This window comes from Hyperolius riggenbachi, chromosome 9 (genome assembly GCF_040937935.1).
Source record: "Hyperolius riggenbachi isolate aHypRig1 chromosome 9, aHypRig1.pri, whole genome shotgun sequence".
Lineage (NCBI taxonomy): Eukaryota > Metazoa > Chordata > Amphibia > Anura > Hyperoliidae > Hyperolius > Hyperolius riggenbachi.
This window is the reverse complement of record NC_090654.1, coordinates 283,365,972-283,385,119: the sequence shown is the minus strand read 5'-3', so window position 1 is coordinate 283,385,119 and position 19,148 is coordinate 283,365,972. Positions and strand designations below refer to the sequence as shown.

The 19,148-nt window shown below is 45.4% G+C and overlaps 1 protein-coding gene across 3 annotated transcripts in view; it reads right to left on the bottom strand.

Annotated features, from left to right (window-relative positions):
- Positions 1-2,258: 2,258 nt before the first annotated feature.
- The window catches only part of DLK1 (delta like non-canonical Notch ligand 1), a 71,197-nt gene continuing 54,307 nt past the window's right edge, over positions 2,259-19,148 (bottom strand). For all 3 annotated transcript variants that reach the window (XM_068254707.1, XM_068254706.1, XM_068254705.1), the window contains exons 5-6: positions 13,477-13,618; positions 2,259-7,323 (exon numbers count right to left, since the gene is read on the bottom strand). In XM_068254707.1, coding sequence (XP_068110808.1) covers positions 6,612-7,323; positions 13,477-13,618 — 854 coding nt within the window. In that variant the 3' untranslated portion in view covers positions 2,259-6,611. The remainder of the gene's footprint in view (positions 7,324-13,476; positions 13,619-19,148) is intronic.

The following is a 19,148-nucleotide window of genomic DNA, read 5'->3' as shown; positions in this document are numbered from 1 at the left end:
TAAGCTGTCCCTTACACACATTTCCACATTAACTTCCAGATATCATCCCCATAGAATCTTTGCTCCTCACGGGAAGTTCTCCTGTTCTCTAGCTTAGTCAGTCACCTTCTCTCACTCACGCATCCAGGACTTTTCACAAGTGTCACCTCTCCTTTAGAACCCTCTCCCACAGCTTGTCTGTCATGCCTCTGAGCCTAGAGACCTTCAAATGTACCTCTTCAGTCAAGCTTATAATTTGTCATGGCCCTATGTTGAGGCTCACTGCCTCATCCGCTAGCCCCTTTATCCCCTCACTTGAAATGAGGAGGTGAAATTCACAAACTTGATTTTGGGGTGAATTGGCCCATTTTTCCCTTAGTAATTTATTTTGCGGTACTGAGGCCTATTTTGCAATTATAATAATTGCAAATGATGCCTCATAATTTACAAAAATGATAATTCTCAAAAGGAATGTCAAAACGATAATTTTCAAAAATGAAAAATTTTTGGTTAGACGGGCCTGGTGCCCGCTATTTATCAAGCGCCTAAATTTTTGCTTGTGGCGCCCAATAGCCGATACTTTGCATTAGTGCCTAGGGGGTGCCCAAATAGTCCATTAGCTCCAGGCACCCAAATTTCCTGCTGGTATATTGGTGAGAAGCGTGGCTATAAGGAGATGGTCCTGTGGAGGGCTTGAAGAAGATCAGGGAGCCTCCAGACCATCCAAAAACAGTCCACTAGCCTTGTAAATTAGTGGTGCTCATATTGGATTAACGTCTTAATGACCGCTCCATGGCAACTGGCGTGAACGCGGCGGCAGCCCCAGGACCGCTCAACGCCAATTGGTGTGAAGTCCTGGGGTGGGGTATTGCAGGAAATTGTGCGAGCCAATTGGTGTGAAGTCCTGGGGCGGGGTTTTGCAGGAGATCGTGCGCGCCAATGGGTGTGAAGTCCTGGGGTGGGGTTTTGCAGGAGATCGTGCGTGCCAATGGGTGTGAAGTCCTGGGGAGGGGTTTTGCAGGAGATTGTGCGCGCCAATGGGTGTGAAGTCCTGGGGCGGGGTTTTGCAGGAGATTGTGCACGCCAATGGGTGTGAAGTCCTGGGGTGGGGTTTTGCAGGAGATCGTGCGCGCCAATGGGTGTGAAGTCCTGGGGTGGGGTTTTGCAGGAGATCGTGCGCGCCAATGGGTGTGAAGTCCTGGGGCGGGGTTTTGCAGGAGATCGTGCGTGCCAATGGGTGTGAAGTCCTGGGGCGGGGTTTTGCAGGAGATTGTGCGCGCCAATTGGTGTGAAGTCCTGGGGCGGGGTTTTGCAGGAGATCGTGCACGCCGATGCACACACATCTCCACTTGAATGAAAGAGTTCCGCTCCGCCATGTCTCCCAGCGCCGATCGCCACTAGGAGACTGTTAGACGGCAAAACCGCCATCTATTTACACTGTACAGCGATGCGATCTACAGCAGCGCTGTACAGGGGACAGCCGTGTGACACAGCTGTCTCCCTGGGAGGCAGAGAAGCGATCGGCTGTCATAGCCTGATGAATGGCTGGTGGGGGGGGGGGGGGGGGGTGTTATAAAAATAAATAAAAAATAGTAATATGTATTTAAAAAAAGAAACAAATAAATAAACAAACATCCCTGCAGGGATCAGAGCCCACCGAAAGAAAGCTCTGTTGGTGGGCAGAAAATTGGGGGGGATCACTTGTGTGCCGAGTTGTATAGCCCTACAGCGAGGCCTAAAAGCTGCAGTGGCCTAATTAGTAAAACATAGCCTGGTCACTGGGGGGGAGGGGGGGGGGGAGAAGCCTGTGGTCCTGTAGTGGTCAATTATGATTACGCTAAATTGTGCGTAATAATTGCAATTACGTTACGTACAGTATACTCATGTTTGTGCGTTCAATGCGTAAAAATATTTCCATCTATTCCCCAGTGTATTACGCATGCATGACTATTAGTTAAATATTCATCAGCCAGTATACTGCACATGCAAGGATATTTATTCAATGCGAAAAATCAGTTTGGACGCTTAAAAATATTTGCGTCCGAAACTATGCATAAATGACGCTAACATGTGTAATTACGGCTAGAGATTAAGTTTGTATGCAAAAAAAATGTACGCGTAATCTGCAAATTTTGCATTACGATGCATAATTGTGAATTAGGCGTAATTTCTGCCCACTACTAATGTAAATATTCAAATTTTACCCTCAGAAATTTGCTTTCACCTTTAGAGGCTCGGCCACACATGGGCAGTTATAAGAATGTAAATCGTCACTCAGAATATGTGAACAATTTTATTTGCAATTCAGTTGAGTTTGAAACAATGTGTTCTCTTTGCTTCTGATTTGTGTATTAATAAAGTTTTGTCACGCCTTCCAAATGACCTCAGTACAATCAGTAAAGGAATTCAAACACAGGAAAATAGGATAGACTGAAGCTGGCAAAAAAGACACATTAGAAAAAGTATACAGAATTCAGATGCAGGTTAAAGCAGATGGTTCTCAATCTACAAATATAGACACAATGACAAGAAAATAGAAATCCCAGGAGGAAATCCAGCAGTGACATCACTGGTACCCTTCCAGCCAGGACTCCAACGGCATAGCCATAGGGCATCTGCAAACTTGGCTCTCCAGCTGTAAAGGAACTGAAAGTCCCACAATGGATTGCAGGAGTCTGACAGCCACAGTCATGATTCATAAAGGCAAATGCATTGTGGGACTTGTAGTTACTTAACAGCTGGAAAGACAAGATTGCCTATTACTGCAATAAGGAGTGCAACGTTTGTGACTGCACCAGGGCCCCAGAACCTGAGAGGCCTACATGGGGTCCTCCTGCAGTCGCTGCATTAGCTGTCCGTTGGCGCTGTAGTAGTACTGATCTCTCACAGTGTCAGTCCCTGGATAGCCAATTTGGTGGTCTGCATCATATACAGTGCTGGGGAGGGGGCAGTGTAAAATTTGCACTGGGGCCCATGGTGGCATAGCTTTGCTACTGCTAGGCTCTGGGGTCTTCAGAAACAAGGCCACCTAGTTGTTACGTCATCTCAGCCATGCAATGGAGGGGAGGGGTGTGGCTGTTACACTCAATAAGCACATCTCTTATTCTGAACCATGAGGGGGTGTGTCCATGGCATGAGAGGTTGTGGGCGGTAACACTGGAGGTTGTGTGTGTGTGCGTGTGTGTGTGGGGGGGGGGGGGGGGAGGGAATGGAAAGGAGGGGGTGGAGTTAAAAAGAGAACCTGAACTGAAAATAAAAAGTCACAATAACCATACACAGGTCATACTTACCTCCTGTGTAGTCTACTCATCAATCTCTTTTGCCTCTCCTGCATCCTGTTTGTCCACTGTGATCAACAGAATTCTACATCCTCCATTTTAAAAATGGCCATTACCCCCTAACAGATTTCAGGTCAGCACACTGTTAAACTGTAGTATCGCCCACTTGAGCCATAGGGAAACATGGACATTGCCTTGCACATTCAGTTGTAACTGACAGCTGCTGATCTATAACGGACAGCAACTGATATACTTCAGTTCTGAGAAAATATTGTCAGAATTGGAAGGGATCACTGTAAGAAGAAAATGGTGAGCCTCTGAGAGGAACCGACGGCGAGGTTAGTATGTAATATTCATTTGCAGCTACGTCATGTGTTCATTTTAAATAATTGTACTCACTTCAGGTTCCCTTTAAAGTAAACCTGAACCTTAGAAAAAAGCAGTTTTAGGTAGCAGTGGTAACTGTAATGCTAAACAGAGAATGATGATGGCAGGAGATACTGATAGATGTACAGAGATGTTACATCCCCCCTGTAAGTAGCAGTGTGGTGTGCAGTGGTAACTGTAATGCTAAACAGAGAATGATGATGGCAGGAGATACTGATAGATGTACAGAGATGTTACATCCCCCCTGTAAGTAGCAGTGTGGTGTGCAGTGGTAACTGTAATGCTAAACAGAGAATGATGATGGCAGGAGATACTGATAGATGTACAGAGATGTTACATCCCCCTGTAAGTAGCAATGTGGTGATCAGTGGTGAATGTAATGCTAAACAGAGAATGATGATGGCAGGAGATACTGATAGATGTACAGAGATGTTACATCCTTCTGTAAGTAGCAATGTGGTGATCAGTGGTGATTGTAATGCTAAACAGAGAATGATGATGGTAGGGAATACTGATAGATGTACAGAGATGTTACATCCCCCTGTAAGTAGCAATGTGGTGTTCAGTGGTAATTGTAACGCTAAACAGAGAATGATGATGGCAGGAGACACTGATAGATGTACAGAGATGTTACATCCCCCTGTAAGTAGCAATGTGATGTCAGTGGTGATTGTAACGCTAAACAGAGAATGATGATGGTAGGGAATACTGATAGATGTACAGAGATGTTACATCCCCCTGTAAGCAGCAATGTGGTGCTCAGTGGTGATTGTAATGCTAAACAGAGAATGATGATGGCAGGAGATACTGATAGATGTACAGAGATGTTACATCCCCCTGTAAATAGCAATGTGGTAATCAGTGGTAATTGTAATGCTAAACAGAGAATGATGATGGCAGGAGATACTGATAGATGTACGGAGATGTTACATCCCCCCTGTAAGCAGCAATGTGGTGATCAGTGGTGATTGTAATGCTAAACAGAGAATGATGATGGCAGGAGATACTGATAGATGTACAGAGATGTTACATTCCCCCCTGTAAGCAGCAATGTGGTGAAAAATGGTAGATCAGTTTTGTTGAATCCTTTGCAGATCATGAAACACTGAAATAGCATTACTATAAAACAGGATTACCGGACAGGATAAAAAGCCATCCTCAATTGATTAAAGTTCCATGTCAGACTAGCTTCAGAGTTGAAATTCAGTTTATTACAATTGCAGTTTGGTGACCACTGACCAGTTCTCTTCAAAAAGCTGAAGACATTTCTTAAAGCCACTATCACGAAATATTATAAAATGTAAAATGCATGTAAACACATGCAAATAAAAAGTAAGTACATTTCTTCCAGAGTAAAATGAGCCATAAATTACTTTTCTCCTATGTTGCAGTCACTTATAGCAGGTCGTTGAAATCGGACAGAACCGACAGGTTTTGGACTAGTTTATCTCCTCATGGGGGACTTACAGCAAGGCCTTTATGGTTTATAAAGACACTCTCTGCTAAAGATTTATAAAAAGATGCTGCTCAGCGTCCCTAATCTCTGCACACTTTTTTTTTTTGGCAGTTGGACGAAGCAACTGCCATTTACTAAATGCTTTTGAAAATAAAGAAAACCTTGAGAATCCCCCATGAGGAGATTGGCTAATCCAAAACATTCTACTACCCGCTGTGACAGCAGTATAGGAAAACGTACTTTTCATTTGTATGTATTTGCATATATTTAAAATTTTAGGATTTTTAAATTTTAGACATTTTAGAGAGAGGTATTTGGAGGCTGACATATTTATCCCTTTTAAACAATTCCAGTTTCCTGGCAGTCCTGCTGATCTTTCTGGTTAGTAGTGTTTGAATGACACACCTGAAACAAGCATGCAGTCAGACACATCTGATCTGCTGCATGCTCGTTCAGGGTCTATGGCTAAATGTATTAGAGGCAGAGGATCAGCAGGACAACCAGGTAACTGGTATTGATTATAATTAAATATGTCAGCCTCCATAGCCCTCTCACTTCAGGTTTTCTTTAAAGGGAGATTCTGTGACGGGACTCTGAATTGGGCACTTAGTGGGAATAATATTTGTAATTTATAACCTCTTAAAAATAGTTGTCATTCACAAGATATCATCTCCAGAGGTTTTAAAAACTCCCTGTAGCCAGCTGGCCTATTCGCCCTTTTGGATATGGTTTTGGTGAGAAGCAGAAAGATCGTTTATTGGCGTTACAGCTGCAATGATAACTTTTTTATCTACAAACACAACATAAGCTGCCTGCTTTATTACGATTGTAACTTAGCAGGGGACGTAAATGAACAACAGTCTGAAAGTCCAGTCAGTCTCACTCCACATTATCCAGCGGTTTACTGCTGCAGAAAGAAATGCCACTGTCAGCAGCCTTTCAAAGTTTATAGTAAGCAAGGGAAAAACGTAGCCAAAGATTGATTTCAAAAAATGATATACTTAGGGGGACACCTCAGTAGCACACCCTGGAGTTCTCCATCTTAAAGTGGGAGTATACTCCCAAAATTAACAATTAAGTAATTACTCTTAGTTACATAAAAGAATATCTGAAAGCAATCCCAAGGATTCCCAGCATGTAAAAACATTTATTTTCAATGCAGAGGGCAGTACAGGCTTGCTGATCTCTGGCTAATTGGCAAATGTAATAATTGCCGGCAAGAATCCCTCTACCTGCGTCTTAACTCTGCCTCCTCCTTTTCTGCTGAAGTGACTCAGCTGTTGCTAAGGCGATGTGTCTACTGAGCAGAGGGAAGAGGGGGCAGAATCAAGACACAGGCAGAGAGAGTCTCCTGGCTGGCAATGATGACTTTTGACGATTAGCCAGAAATAAACAAGCTTGTATTGCTGTTCTCTGCAGTGAAAGTAAATGTTTTTACACCCAAGAAATTCTTGGGATTGCTTTGTACATCTAAGAGTAGTTACTGAAATTTTTCAGAGTTTAATCCCACTTTAAATTGTTGTATAATTTCGGGAGTAATTTGAGATTTTCACTTTTTCTGGAAAGATAATTTTGACATCGTTGCCAGTTTCTCTGTTGGCCTTCATGTAGAAGTCCTTTTTCTTCCGGATTAGGTGGCTGTACTTGGCGTTGGCCATCCACATCTCACACTTGGAGAAGAAGATGATGCCGCTGGTGATGAGGACAATGAGGCAGGTTAGAAGGCCCAGGACGATGAAGCAGATGATCTGGCTTCGGCTGAGGAGAGGGTCCATGTTGTGGATGGTTTCCTTCATGGTGATCTTCAGGACCTCATGGCCTTGGTGATGGAAAGGCTTGTGGTGGGGTGGGAAGTTGTAGCTAGGCTCATTTGGGAAGAGGCTCTTGTTCTTTGTGGTACAGGTGGCCCCTGAGTATTCGGAGGGACAGGAGCACAGGAACCCATCCAGCTTCTCATAGCATGTCCCACCATTGGCACACGGGTTACTGCTACATCCTGAGAACAATTCCATGCAAGATCGACCACTGAATCCAGCTGGGCAGTGGCAGTGGTAGCTTGGGCCAATGTCTGTGCAGTTTCCACCATTGGCACAAGGGTTGGGACTGCAGTCGTCTCTGTCCACTTCACAGTAGTTGCCCTCAAAGCCTTCGGGGCATTGGCATGAGACACGGGCACCAAAACCGTTATTGTCTAAACAAGTCCCTCCATTCTGGCAAGGTGACCTGCAGTGGAACACAAATACAAAAACATCATCTATGAGTTGGGTGTTATACAGGCTAGGCTTGCTATGGGTGTGCAGGAACTGTGCTGCTACACTTGCTGTGTGTACATGGGAGAGGGAGCGTAAGTATTTATTTGTTGCCAATAGGTTGAATATCAGTAATGTATGTTATATAGCTGATTCTACTAATGGTTTCCTATCACCTAACACCTAACTTCCTCCCAAAGTAAATCTATATATACAATAACCTCTCTCAAAAGCATACACCTTATCTATACCCCTTCCCTAACACTAACTTACAAAGATAAAAACAAGGAACACCAAGAGCCCCAATAGTGTAATATGTACTGGAAAATAGTTACTAGATAGAGTAAATATTAATACTCACAAACCAGGGTTACCATTAGGCAACCACTGTAAAGGCAGGTGGGGAGATTTTCCTGACCCCACTCAGGAATAAGAAATCATTCTCTGTAGATGAGAAAAAGGGGTTCAACCCTCCACCCAGGGTGGTCTCAATATTATGCAGGAGAACAAAGGCGCCAAGAGGATAAAAGGAAGCTAAATGAGCTTAAAAAACCAAATTCTTGGTAAATAGAGGAGGTAGTGGTGGACTTCCTCCTCCAAGTAGACACACAACGACTGTAGTAGAGACAGTCAGTATATTTTATTTATGAACTCCAAATATGCAACGCGTTTCGCAGGTTTGATCCCGCTTCATCAGGCAATAACAACGGAGCAATAGCATATGTGGTCAGTAGAAGAGCCAGGCACCCCTGCGAAATGCGTTGCACATTTGGAGTTCATAAATAAAATATATTGACTGTCTTTACTACAGTCGTTGTGTGTCTACTTGGAGGAGGTGAGTCCACCACTACCTCCTCTATTTACCAAGAATTTGGTTTTTAACCTCATTTAGCTTCCTTTTATCCTCTTGGCGCCTCTGTTCTCCTGCATACTAACTTACAGAGGTCAGCAATTATAACCGAACTAGGGTCCTATGCCCTAACATTAAGCCTCCTCCCACAGTAAATCTCAATCTATACACTTAACAACACCAACCTTCCTCCCGAGTATACCCCATCTATACCCCTCCCCTAACACAGACCCACAGAGGTCAAACATTTACCATGACTGAGCCACAGTCCTATGCCCTAAAAACTAACCCAGGCACGGCCAGCGCTTCCATAAATGCAAAGGGGCAATTCCCCCTGTGGTAAATAAAAGGGTACTGCCAGTGCTGGTCGTAATGGAAAAATCTACGCTTACGGATCATTACGCGTAATTTTACGCTATTACGCATTACGCAATTACGGTTACGGCGTAGGAAATTATCTACGGTACATCACTGTAATTACGCGTAAACTTACGCAGTTACGAGTAAGGATACTGTAATGTAGGCGCTTACACTACGATGTTACGCGTAGTGCTGTAATACCCATTAATGCGTATTTTTTGACGCATACGGATGATATGTACGCAATAGCCGTCAATGTGACAGTTATTGCGTACATATCATTCGTATGCGTCAAAACGTACGCTTATACTGAAGGGCGGGAGAAGATGCTATTGGTTGCTTAGGATGTTGACTGATTGGCTACTCTTAGAAAAGGGGAGTTTTTACGTTAGTAATTACGCGTAAAATTACGCTTAAGTGTTCGTAAAATTACGCATACCTAGCAATTACGGTAGACAGTGTAATTACGATACCACTCTACTGCTTACGCGTAAATAATTACGCGTAAGACCATAATTTACGCGTAGCGCTTACGCGTAAATTTACATTGAATTACGATGCGTAATTACGCTCATGCGTAATTTCGGCCCAGCACTGGGTACTGCACCACAATTAAAGCCTCCCAGTGTAAAAAGGGCCTAAGCCATAGCCCCTGAACAAGCATGCAGAGCAGATGTCTTTGACTGAAGTGTGACTGCATTAGCTGTATACTTGTTTCTGGTGTGATTCAGAAACTACTGCAGCCAAAGAGATCAGCAGGGCTGTCCGTCAACTGGCATTGTATAAAAGGGAGTAAATATGGCAGTCTCCATATCCCTCTCACTTTTATTGTCTTTGAACATTTTCTTTCTTCTATATACTTATCAGTGTTTATATTTTGCATATTTTTGAATTATGCAAGACAAAAAAAAAATTAGGGGAGATTTCAGGTTTGAAATTAATTTGAAATTCTAATCTCTAAAGTGCTAATGAGGCAAAGCTGAACATGCATCCACAAAACCGCAAGCAGCTGCTGAGATGTTCCTATTAATGGAAGTGATGAGTGTGAGGGCGATGACACCGCCGAAAGCGAAACACGGGTGTCACCGCTTAGCAACACGCAGATTCCTCACACCTGTTCCTGCAAATCTCGACTACTGAGTACCAGGGCCGGGCCTAGGCAGAGGCAAGAGAGGCTCTAGCCTCGTGGCGCAGTGTAGGAGGGGGCGCAGGGCCGGGTCTAGGCAGAGGCAAGAGAGGCTCCAGCCTCAGGGCGCAGTGTAGGAGGGGGTGCGGGGCAGGGCCGAGGCAGAGGCAAGAGAGGCTCCAGCCTCAGGGCGCAGTGTAGGAGGGGGCGCAGGGCGGGACCGAGGCAGAGGTGAGAGAGGCTCCAGCCTCAGGGCGCAGTGTAGGAGGGGGCGCACAACTCACTCAGCTATCAGTCCCTTACTGTGTTTGAAGCAGAAAGAAATAAGAAAATGGGATACATGGCAGTGATTGCAAGCCAGATAAGTAGAGATTAGGGTATGGGGGGGCGCCTCCTAGTCTAATAGCAATCAGTGTGTGACGGCTGAGGTGGGAGGGATGGAGGAGGGGCCTCTTAGTGTAATAGCAATCAGTGTGTGACGGCTGGGGTGGGAGGGAGGGGAGGGGCCTCTTAGTGTAATAGCAATCAGTGTGTGACGGCTGGGGTGGGAGGGATGGAGGAGGGGCCTCTTAGTGTAATAGCAATCAGTGTGTGATGGCTGGGGTGGGAGGGATGGGGAGGGGCCTCTTAGTGTAATAGCAATCAGTGTGTGACGGCTGGGGTGGGAGGGATGGGAGGTGCCTCTTAGTGTAATAGCAATCAGTGTGTGACGGCTGGGGTGGGAGGGATGGAGGGGCGCACTTTGGTGTCTCAGCTTTGGGTGCTGGAGGACCTTGTCCTGGTTCTGCTGAGCACTCTCAGGCCTTGTTCACATTATAAATCGCCAGCACAGTGCTGCCTGATAACTGCTCACTGCTGCCTACTTGCCTAGCAACCGCTTGCTGAGCACACAGTTCAACAGTCCGTGGAAAAGAGACCTAATGATTGTCACTCATCAATGTCAGTGGGGGCGGGTCCAGCCGAAGGAATGTATAAAGTGGGACGGAACTTAAAGGGGAACTGTAGCGAAAATACCATAATGAATACAATTGCTTATTTTTTTCAATATTCATTTATAGATTATTTAATCAGTGTTTGCCCATTGTAAAATCTTTCCTTTACCTGATTTACATTCTGACATTTTTCACTGGTGGTGACATCTTTAGTTCTGCCGGGTGATCTGTGTGGAATGTTTGTTACTGTCCAAGCACACAAGCCCGCTGCCTGGGTGTCACCCTGGATTCAGTCCTCTCCTTCACCCCCCACATCCAAACCATTGCTAGGGCCTGCAATTTCCATTTACGCAACATCTCCAAAATCCGGCCTTTCCTAACCCCAGACACTGCCAAACTCCTTGTCCATGCCCTTATCATCTCCACCCTGGACCACTGCAACTCCCTCCCGTGTTTGCACGTGGCACTTGGTACTTTGCATGTGATTGCACATGTTTGCACGTGGCACTTTGCAATTTGCACGTGTTTGCACGTGGCACTTTGCACGTGGCACTTTGCACGAGCCACCTGTCACCTGCAAAGTGCCATGTGCAAAGTGCCAAGGGCCACGTACCGAGTGACAGCCAGACAGCAGAGGAGAGGACACTAACTGTCACACTGGCACTGCTCAGCAGCACAGCAGTTCTGTAGTAAGCTAACACAGTAGTACTACTACTGTAACAACTACTAGCACAATGACTGCTGTACTACAGTACTAACTACACAATTACACAGTAATGCTATTCCCTAATCCCTAACCTAACCTATACTGTAGCTAGCTGAGGCTAATAGCTGGCCAGCAGGCCACAGACACATAGCAGCTGCCTGCAGCACTGGAGCACACACTCTGACTGTTACACAATGAAATCAAGCTAATTAACAATACAACAATAGTGTAGTGATAGTGAAGGGGTTAATCACTGAACAGCTTTAGGTTTCCACTTTATACACACTTGCTAGGCCAGCAGCACTAAAGCACACACTCTGACTGTCACACAATGAAATCAAGCTAATTAACAATTTAACAATAGTGTAGTGAAAGTGAAGGGGTTAATCACTGAACAGCTTTAGGTGGTTTATCACTGTGTAAGCCCTTGGTAGGCCAGCAGCACTGAAGCATGTCTCTCAGTGAGCATTCACAAGCAAGGGACGATATGTCTCATCATGGCAGCCCTCCTTATTATACAGGGGGGCTGGCCAGTGTTCCTTTATGTGATTGGGTGCCAGGGTTTAGGCTGGGAGCCCTCTGATTGGCTCAATGAGGTCAGGTGGGGCTGGCCAGGGTTCCCCTCTGTGATTGGTTGCTAGGGCTTTTGCTGGGAGCCCTCTGATTGGCTCCAGGACGTCCTGGACGTCATACAGTATCTCAATGGTCGGATATGTGCCAGATATCCGCGGTATCCGCAGATATCCGCATTGCCCAGCCAACTATCCGCAGATAGCTATCCAGATTTGGGCCCAGGTATCTTGAATCTGAATCCGGTCAGATAGCTGAAAAAAGGTCAGATATCCGTGTTACCCGGATATCCAGAATCTGGATGAGCAACACTGATTATTATTATTATTATTCAGAAATGGATTAAGATAAAATGGGGCCATAGGCAAGATAGCAGTTTTTGCCCACCACTGATGATCACCTGGCTTTTTTTTGTTGTAAGATTTAGTGGGTGCTAGCATCCACCAGGCCCCCTAGACTGTCTTCAGGCCCTAGGCAACTGCCTAGGTTTGCCTTGTGGATGATCCAGCTCTGATAATAATAACTTTCCAATGAAAAGCATACTAATTAACAACAGGTGATATCCATATGCATGTTTCAACCCCCGGCCCCTAAACCTCAGCTGGAGCAGCTGCATAGCATACTAGTTAAAGGACACTTGATGGGTAGAGATATATGGAGTCAGCCATATTTATTTCCTTTTGGAGCATGCCAGTTGCCTGGCCGCCCTGCTGATCTCTTTGGCTGCAGCTGATGTCTGACTAGGTTTAGTCGGACTTCAGTCAGAAACCTCTGATCTGCTTGCTTGTTCAGGATCAGCAGGACAGCCAGGCAACTGGTTTTGTCCCTCCCACTTCAAGTGTCCTATGTAGGGTTTGGGCCTTTGACGAGGGGGTCAAATCCTGGCTCAAGCTAGTACGTTAAATAGTTAGGAGTCTCTGGGCAAGGCTCCCTAGTGCTCCTCTGAGGACAGTCAGTGACTTGACTATGTACTCTGTAAAGTGCTGCAGAAGATGTCAGTGCTATATAAATACATAATAATAATATGGTAGGACATTAGACTATGACTATGGTAGGATTAGATTGTGAGCTCCTCTGAGGACAGTCAGTGACATGACTATGTACTCTGTAAAGTGCTGCAGAAGATGTCAGTGCTATATAAATACATAATAATAATATGGTAGAACACTAGACTATGACTATGGTAGGATTAGATTGTGAGCTCTTCTGAGGACAGTCAGTGACATGGCTATGTACTCTGTACAGTGCTGCAGGAGATGTCAGTGCTATATAAATACATAATAATAATATGGTAGAACACTAGACTATGACTATGGTAGGATTAGAGTGTGAGCTCCTCTGAGGGCAGGCAGTGACATGACTATGTACTCTGTAATGTGCTGCAGAAGATGTCAGTGCTATATAAATACATAATAATATGGTAGGACATTAGACTATGACTATGGTAGGATTAGAGTGTGAGCTCCTCTGAGGACAGTCAGTGACATGACTATGTACTCTGTAAAGTGCTGCAGAAGGTGTCAGTGCTATATAGATACATTATAATAGAGAGGCAGATGTGAGAGGCAGGAGGAAGGAGTTACCCGTTAGAGATGCAGGGCCCGATTTTCACCAGGCAGTTCTTGCCGGTGTATCCTGGAGCACAGATGCATATGTAGCCCCCATCTCCGGTCTCGATGCAGGTGGAGTTGTTAGAGCAGGGGTACGCCGCACACGGGTGGATATCTGTGAAGATAGAAGGCACACACCTCATTACTGGCAGGATAAGTTCAGTTCGACCAACTCAAAGGACACCCAAGGCGAAAATGAACTAATGAAATAAACAATTGTATCTATCTTCCTCCTCCTAAAAATGACTTTTTAACATATTCCACAATTGTATTTTATGTTTAAATCTACTTTTTAAGTTTTAACAGTTTTATTGTTTTTGCTCAATGACACATTCATTGAAGTATTTCAGAACTAAAATCTATGAACTATTGACCTTTTTATCTCTTTCCTGCTCTCAGAAGCCATTTTCTGCTAGGAAAGTGTTTTATAGTAGTAGTGTCTTATCAGTGAGGGTCACACTGTAGTCACTTCCTGTCTGAGTCAGGACTGAGTCAGCCATTTACATACGTGATATTTAACTCTTTCAGGCAGAGAAATAAAAAAAGGAACACAGCCTAGTTATTTGTGTGCTAGGCACTGTACATACACATGTCTAGCTCATCATGTCACATGTCACTTCGGGTATCCTTTAATAATAGGACTCATTGGGAAGCATGTGGACAGCAGGGATGGCCATTGAGATACTTATAATTCCAAGATGATGTAGATTATATTGTTAATTTATGCAAATGTATACAGCTTGTAAATGAACCAATCAAAGGAAGCAGGAGGCTGTTTATACAGCGGATTACAGAAAGACAGACAAACCTTATACACTCCATAGCTGTGTTGCAGTTTCATTTTTTTTAGGCCTTGTACAACAACTCTTTGACCTGGAAATGAATAAATACAATGTATTTATTCATTGAAAGAGACACTGAAGCGAAAATCGCAGTTTAGGGCTAATTTAGAGGGGGGTGGGGGGGGGGGTGGGGGGGGGATAAAAGACACAGGCTTTAAAAGAAAAAAAAATTATTGATTAAAAAAAAAAAAAAATTGCAGCAACAATCAGAGACCACCAATAGAAAGCTCTATTGGTGAGAAGAAAAGGAGGTAACATGTATTTGGGTGGTAAGTTGTATGGCCGAGCAATAAACTATTAAAGTTGTGAAGTGCTGAATTATAAAAAGAATGGCCTGGTCACCAGGGGGGTGTAGACCTCTAGTCCTCAAGTGGTTAATAAAAAAATGTTGTTTTTTTCTCAATATTCCTTTATATAATCTCTCCTCTACCTGATTTACATTCTGAAATTTATCTCAGGTGGTGACATCTTTAGTCCTGTCAGGTGCAGCTCTGCAGAATGTTTGTTTACTTAGAGTAAAGCCAGTACAAAATATACCTGGTCTCCCAGAATGCTCTGGTAGGAAAATTCCACATAGCTAAACAGCCCAGGCTAAACATAAGTGGGAGGGCGGGGCTTCAAGCACAAATAAACAGCAATATATATACTAGCTGATGCCCGGGTATGTATTTGGCTAGTGTTGGCTCTGCCCACTTTTTCTAACCCTAACACACAAACACTCAATTACTCCATGACCAAGTTTGTGAGCTTTGAGGTCTTTAGCATCAATAATTTGCATTGAAATGAACCAAATCTGATTGTCTGCTTGTGGCCCCACCCCCTTTTCTGAATTTGAACCCCAGTCACCCAATGACCAACTGTACCAGGTTTGAGGCTTGTGCCATTAACAGTGTAAAAATGGCTGCAATTTAAAGAGAATCTGTACTCTAATATTCTTGCAATAAAAAGCATACCATTCTATTCCTTATTTTCTCCTGTGCCCCTCTGTGCTGTTTCTGCCACTCCCTGCTGCAATCCTGGCTTGTAATGAACAGTTTTAGGCAGAGTTTACAAACAAATGACATGGCTTCTAACCAGAGTATCATAGGCTGTGAACAGCTTACTGTGTGATTCATGCAGAGCTTGGAGGGGGTGTGTAAAGCTTCTGCCAATGACAAGCAGTGCTGCACATTCCACACATTTCTGCCTTAGCCGGACAGACACGACAGAGGAAAGGAGATAAGATTTATTACAGAGACAGTGCAAGTAGGAAAGGCTGCAGTAAGACAGACCACATTAGAACAGTAATAGGAAATTATAGGACAGAAGAAATAAGGCACAAAATTTTGTTACAGAATCTCTTTAAGTATTCCCCTTGAAAATCCAAATGTGAAGAAACGCGGAAGAGCCGCAGCGCTGGATCAGCATGAGGCGGCTCTTTCCACGCATGGCAGGGTGGAATGCGGAAAAACCGCCGCGTCTGACGCGGCGGTTAGCGCGCATGGCATGGTAGAACGCGGAAAAGAGAGCACATGAGTCTGTTCCAAACAGGCTGTCCCAGTGCGGGGAGGCCGCCGCCGGTGCTAGTGGCAATGCGACCAACCCCGCGCACAGGGCAGCAAGCACATCACAATACAACACTGGTGTGGCTGGGACTCATAGTCCTCCAAGGCTCAGAATGAAGCGCGTGCGCGCAGAGAGGCAGAGCTTATATGGCAGCCAGAAAAGGGTCAGCTAACCAAGCTGGTGAGCTGACAATTCTGTCCCTTCTCATTGGTCCAACACTTAGGGAGGGGCTGGGAAGTGTTTTGGTATATATACTGCTGGCTGTTCAGTTGCTGGTTGTCTGGCGTTGCGATCACTACGTGGTAGCACTCAGACCTTAGTCAGATCCGAAAGTGTGCCGGGACCAGCTGGAGCTGTAATCCTACACTTAGCTAGATTCTGTTATTAGTATAAAGTACTAATTTGATTGTGATTATCTGTTATGACCCTTTGCTTGCCTGACTACTCTTCTGAACTCTGATCCTGTACCTCGCCTTTCTGATACCCTGTTGCCGAACCTCGGCTCGTCCTTAGACTCTGTTTCTGCCTCCTGAATTTGTACCTCGATATATCTGATACCCTGTTGCCGAACCTTGCCTGAACCTTAGACTCCGCCTCTGCCTTCAGTATCTGTACTTTATCTGTGTTTACGACCTGGCTTGTCCGACCTCGAGAACCGACCTTATTGTTAGAGGCGGTTCCCAGTCCTGATAGTGACACTCCCCCTTGAGTGTCACTCTCATTTTGTCCTTCCTGCTCACAGCCTGACTCCTCCCCCCCCCCCCCCCCCCCCAGGAGAGTCCAGGTCCTCGGAAGGAATTTGTGCAGTACACCTTACTGCGCTGAGGATTTGCCCTCAAGGTATTACTGTTGCACCAAACACTCCTACTCTACTCCAGAGGTTAGCTTATATATCTAATTATCGGTGATGCTGCAGATCATCAATAATCTGGTATATATCTGTATTTCCAGTGATTCTGCAGATCACCGGTAATCAGATCCTCTCTGTGTTACACCGATCGTTACACCAAAGGTGGATTTTGATTGGCTTTTGTAGGCTCCACCCACTTTTCTGAATATTAATCCCAGTCACCCAGTGACCATCTGCGCAAAGTTTGAGAACCCTGCAATTAACAGTGTAAGAATGGCTGCAGTTTATATTTTCCCAGTGACATTTGTATTTGTCTCTGCCCACTTTTTGGTTAGGGGATAAAAATTATCCTATATGTTATTCCAGGTAATGTACTATGTGTGTGCCAAATTTAATTCAAATCCGATCAGCCATTATTGTGTGATTGAGTAACAAACATCCAAACATTCACATTTATAATATTAGTGAGTTCAGCAGAGGGAGTGATGCTGGGCAATAGAGCCAAATCCATGTCAAGGACATGTACAGACCAGCAAGGCCACAGCTCAAACACCTGCGGCTATTTCTGCCAGCCCCAGATAACAAGCAACTGTGTCAACACACAAAGCGTTATAATTATATGAAAGTGCATTTCCCCATTTTATACTTTAGGGGGAGCTGTTGCTCTTTTTTTAACCAGGTAACAAATACAAGCTCCATTTAGTTAAAGTGAAACTCCATCATTTCTGAGGCAATATTTTTTTTTCAGCTCAGTAAACTGCATGACAATTGTAATAAGAGGGAATGGAGGCTGCGATATTTATTTCCTTTTAACCTTTTGGGGACCACGGACGTTGAATCAACATCCAGCAGGTGGTGCTGCCGCCCTGACTGGACATTGATTCAACATCCGCGCTAAAGAACCATCCCGACGCGATCGTGCGCACCGGAGAGGGGAGATTAAGCTGTCATATGACAGCTGGCATCTCCCCTCAGTGATCAGCAGCCATCGCGTATGGCTGCTGATCACGTGATCACTATGATCGCCGTCGGATCGTAGTGATCACTTTGACAGCTGCGGCGGTAGGGGGGAAAAGAAGAGGATCCACTCACCTCCGTGCCGTTCCAGCGACGATCGGCGCCCCCCTCTGCTTTGGCCGGCATCTCCGCTCCGTCTGAAGTCAGCGCCGGGTCCCGGCTTGATGACGTCATCAAGCCGCGACCCGGACCTGAGAGTCCTTTGGAGCGGAGATGCCGGCTGGAGAAAAGGTGGCTACTGCGGCTCATCTCTGGAGCCTGGAAGGTGAGTGATGGCTGCCAGCTACAGGGGAGGGGGGGGCACCTGCCTCCATTGGGGACACCATGCCCAGCCAGCCACAGACGGGATCCGGCGGCCCCCCCCTCCATGCAAATTGCCCTGGTCCTTAAGGGGGGTTAGGCGGCCGGTCCTGAAGTGGTTAAACAATCCAAATTGCCTGGCTGTCCTGCTGATCCTCTGCCATAGACCCTGAATAAGCATAAAGACCAGAAGTTTGCGCTAGGCCCCTTTTCCACAGGAGGCTTAACTGCGCACTCAGTGAGCAGTTACCAGGCAGCAGTGAGCAGTTACCAGGAAAGCAGTGAGCAGTTACCAGGCAGCAGCAAGAAGTTGCCAGGCAGCAGCAAGCACTTGGGAGAGTTTGACAGTCTATTCACTATTATTGTAAATTCCTTCTGTTTTAAGAAGGAAAACCAACCTAAGCATTGTTTTTCAGTAGGAGGGCTTTTTGGTCTCTTTTAGTCCCCTATACTCCTTGTTGTTTTGGGTCACCCCGAGCTGCTTGGTTATTGTGTTGTACACATGCAAAAGATCAGAATCTGCAAAAGATCAGTATCAGTATGACATCTGCAGATTTAACCTCCCTGGCGGTACGCAGTTGCAGTGGCTGCGTCCGTGGGAGGGATATTTTAAAAATAAAAAATGTGTTTTATTTGTTAGCTAGCACTAGGCTAGCTAACTATGTGCCCCAAGTCCCCCGGCACCTCTCTGATCCCCCCGATTGCCGCCGGCACTATTTACCCGTCCGCTATGACGCAAAAGCCGCAGCTTCACCAATGAGCTTCACTCGCCGCTATGGCGACGACTGGACATGACATCATGATGTCATCGACGTCATGCGCAGTCCCGATCCTCCCTATAGCGAAGCCTGGGCTGATTGGGAGGCTGCACCATCGCGGGATCCCTGGGGGGTACGTATACCGCCGGTGATCGGGGGCGATCGATGGGGACCGGAGGGACTTTGGGCACATGGTTAGCTATCTTAACAATATAAAACACTTTTTATTTTAAAAAATCCTTCTGTGATCCCCTGCGGCGGCTAGCCCGACTGCCAGGGAGGTTAATGGACAACCATCTGCAGATCTGAAGTTCGTTCCTGGTGGATCTGATC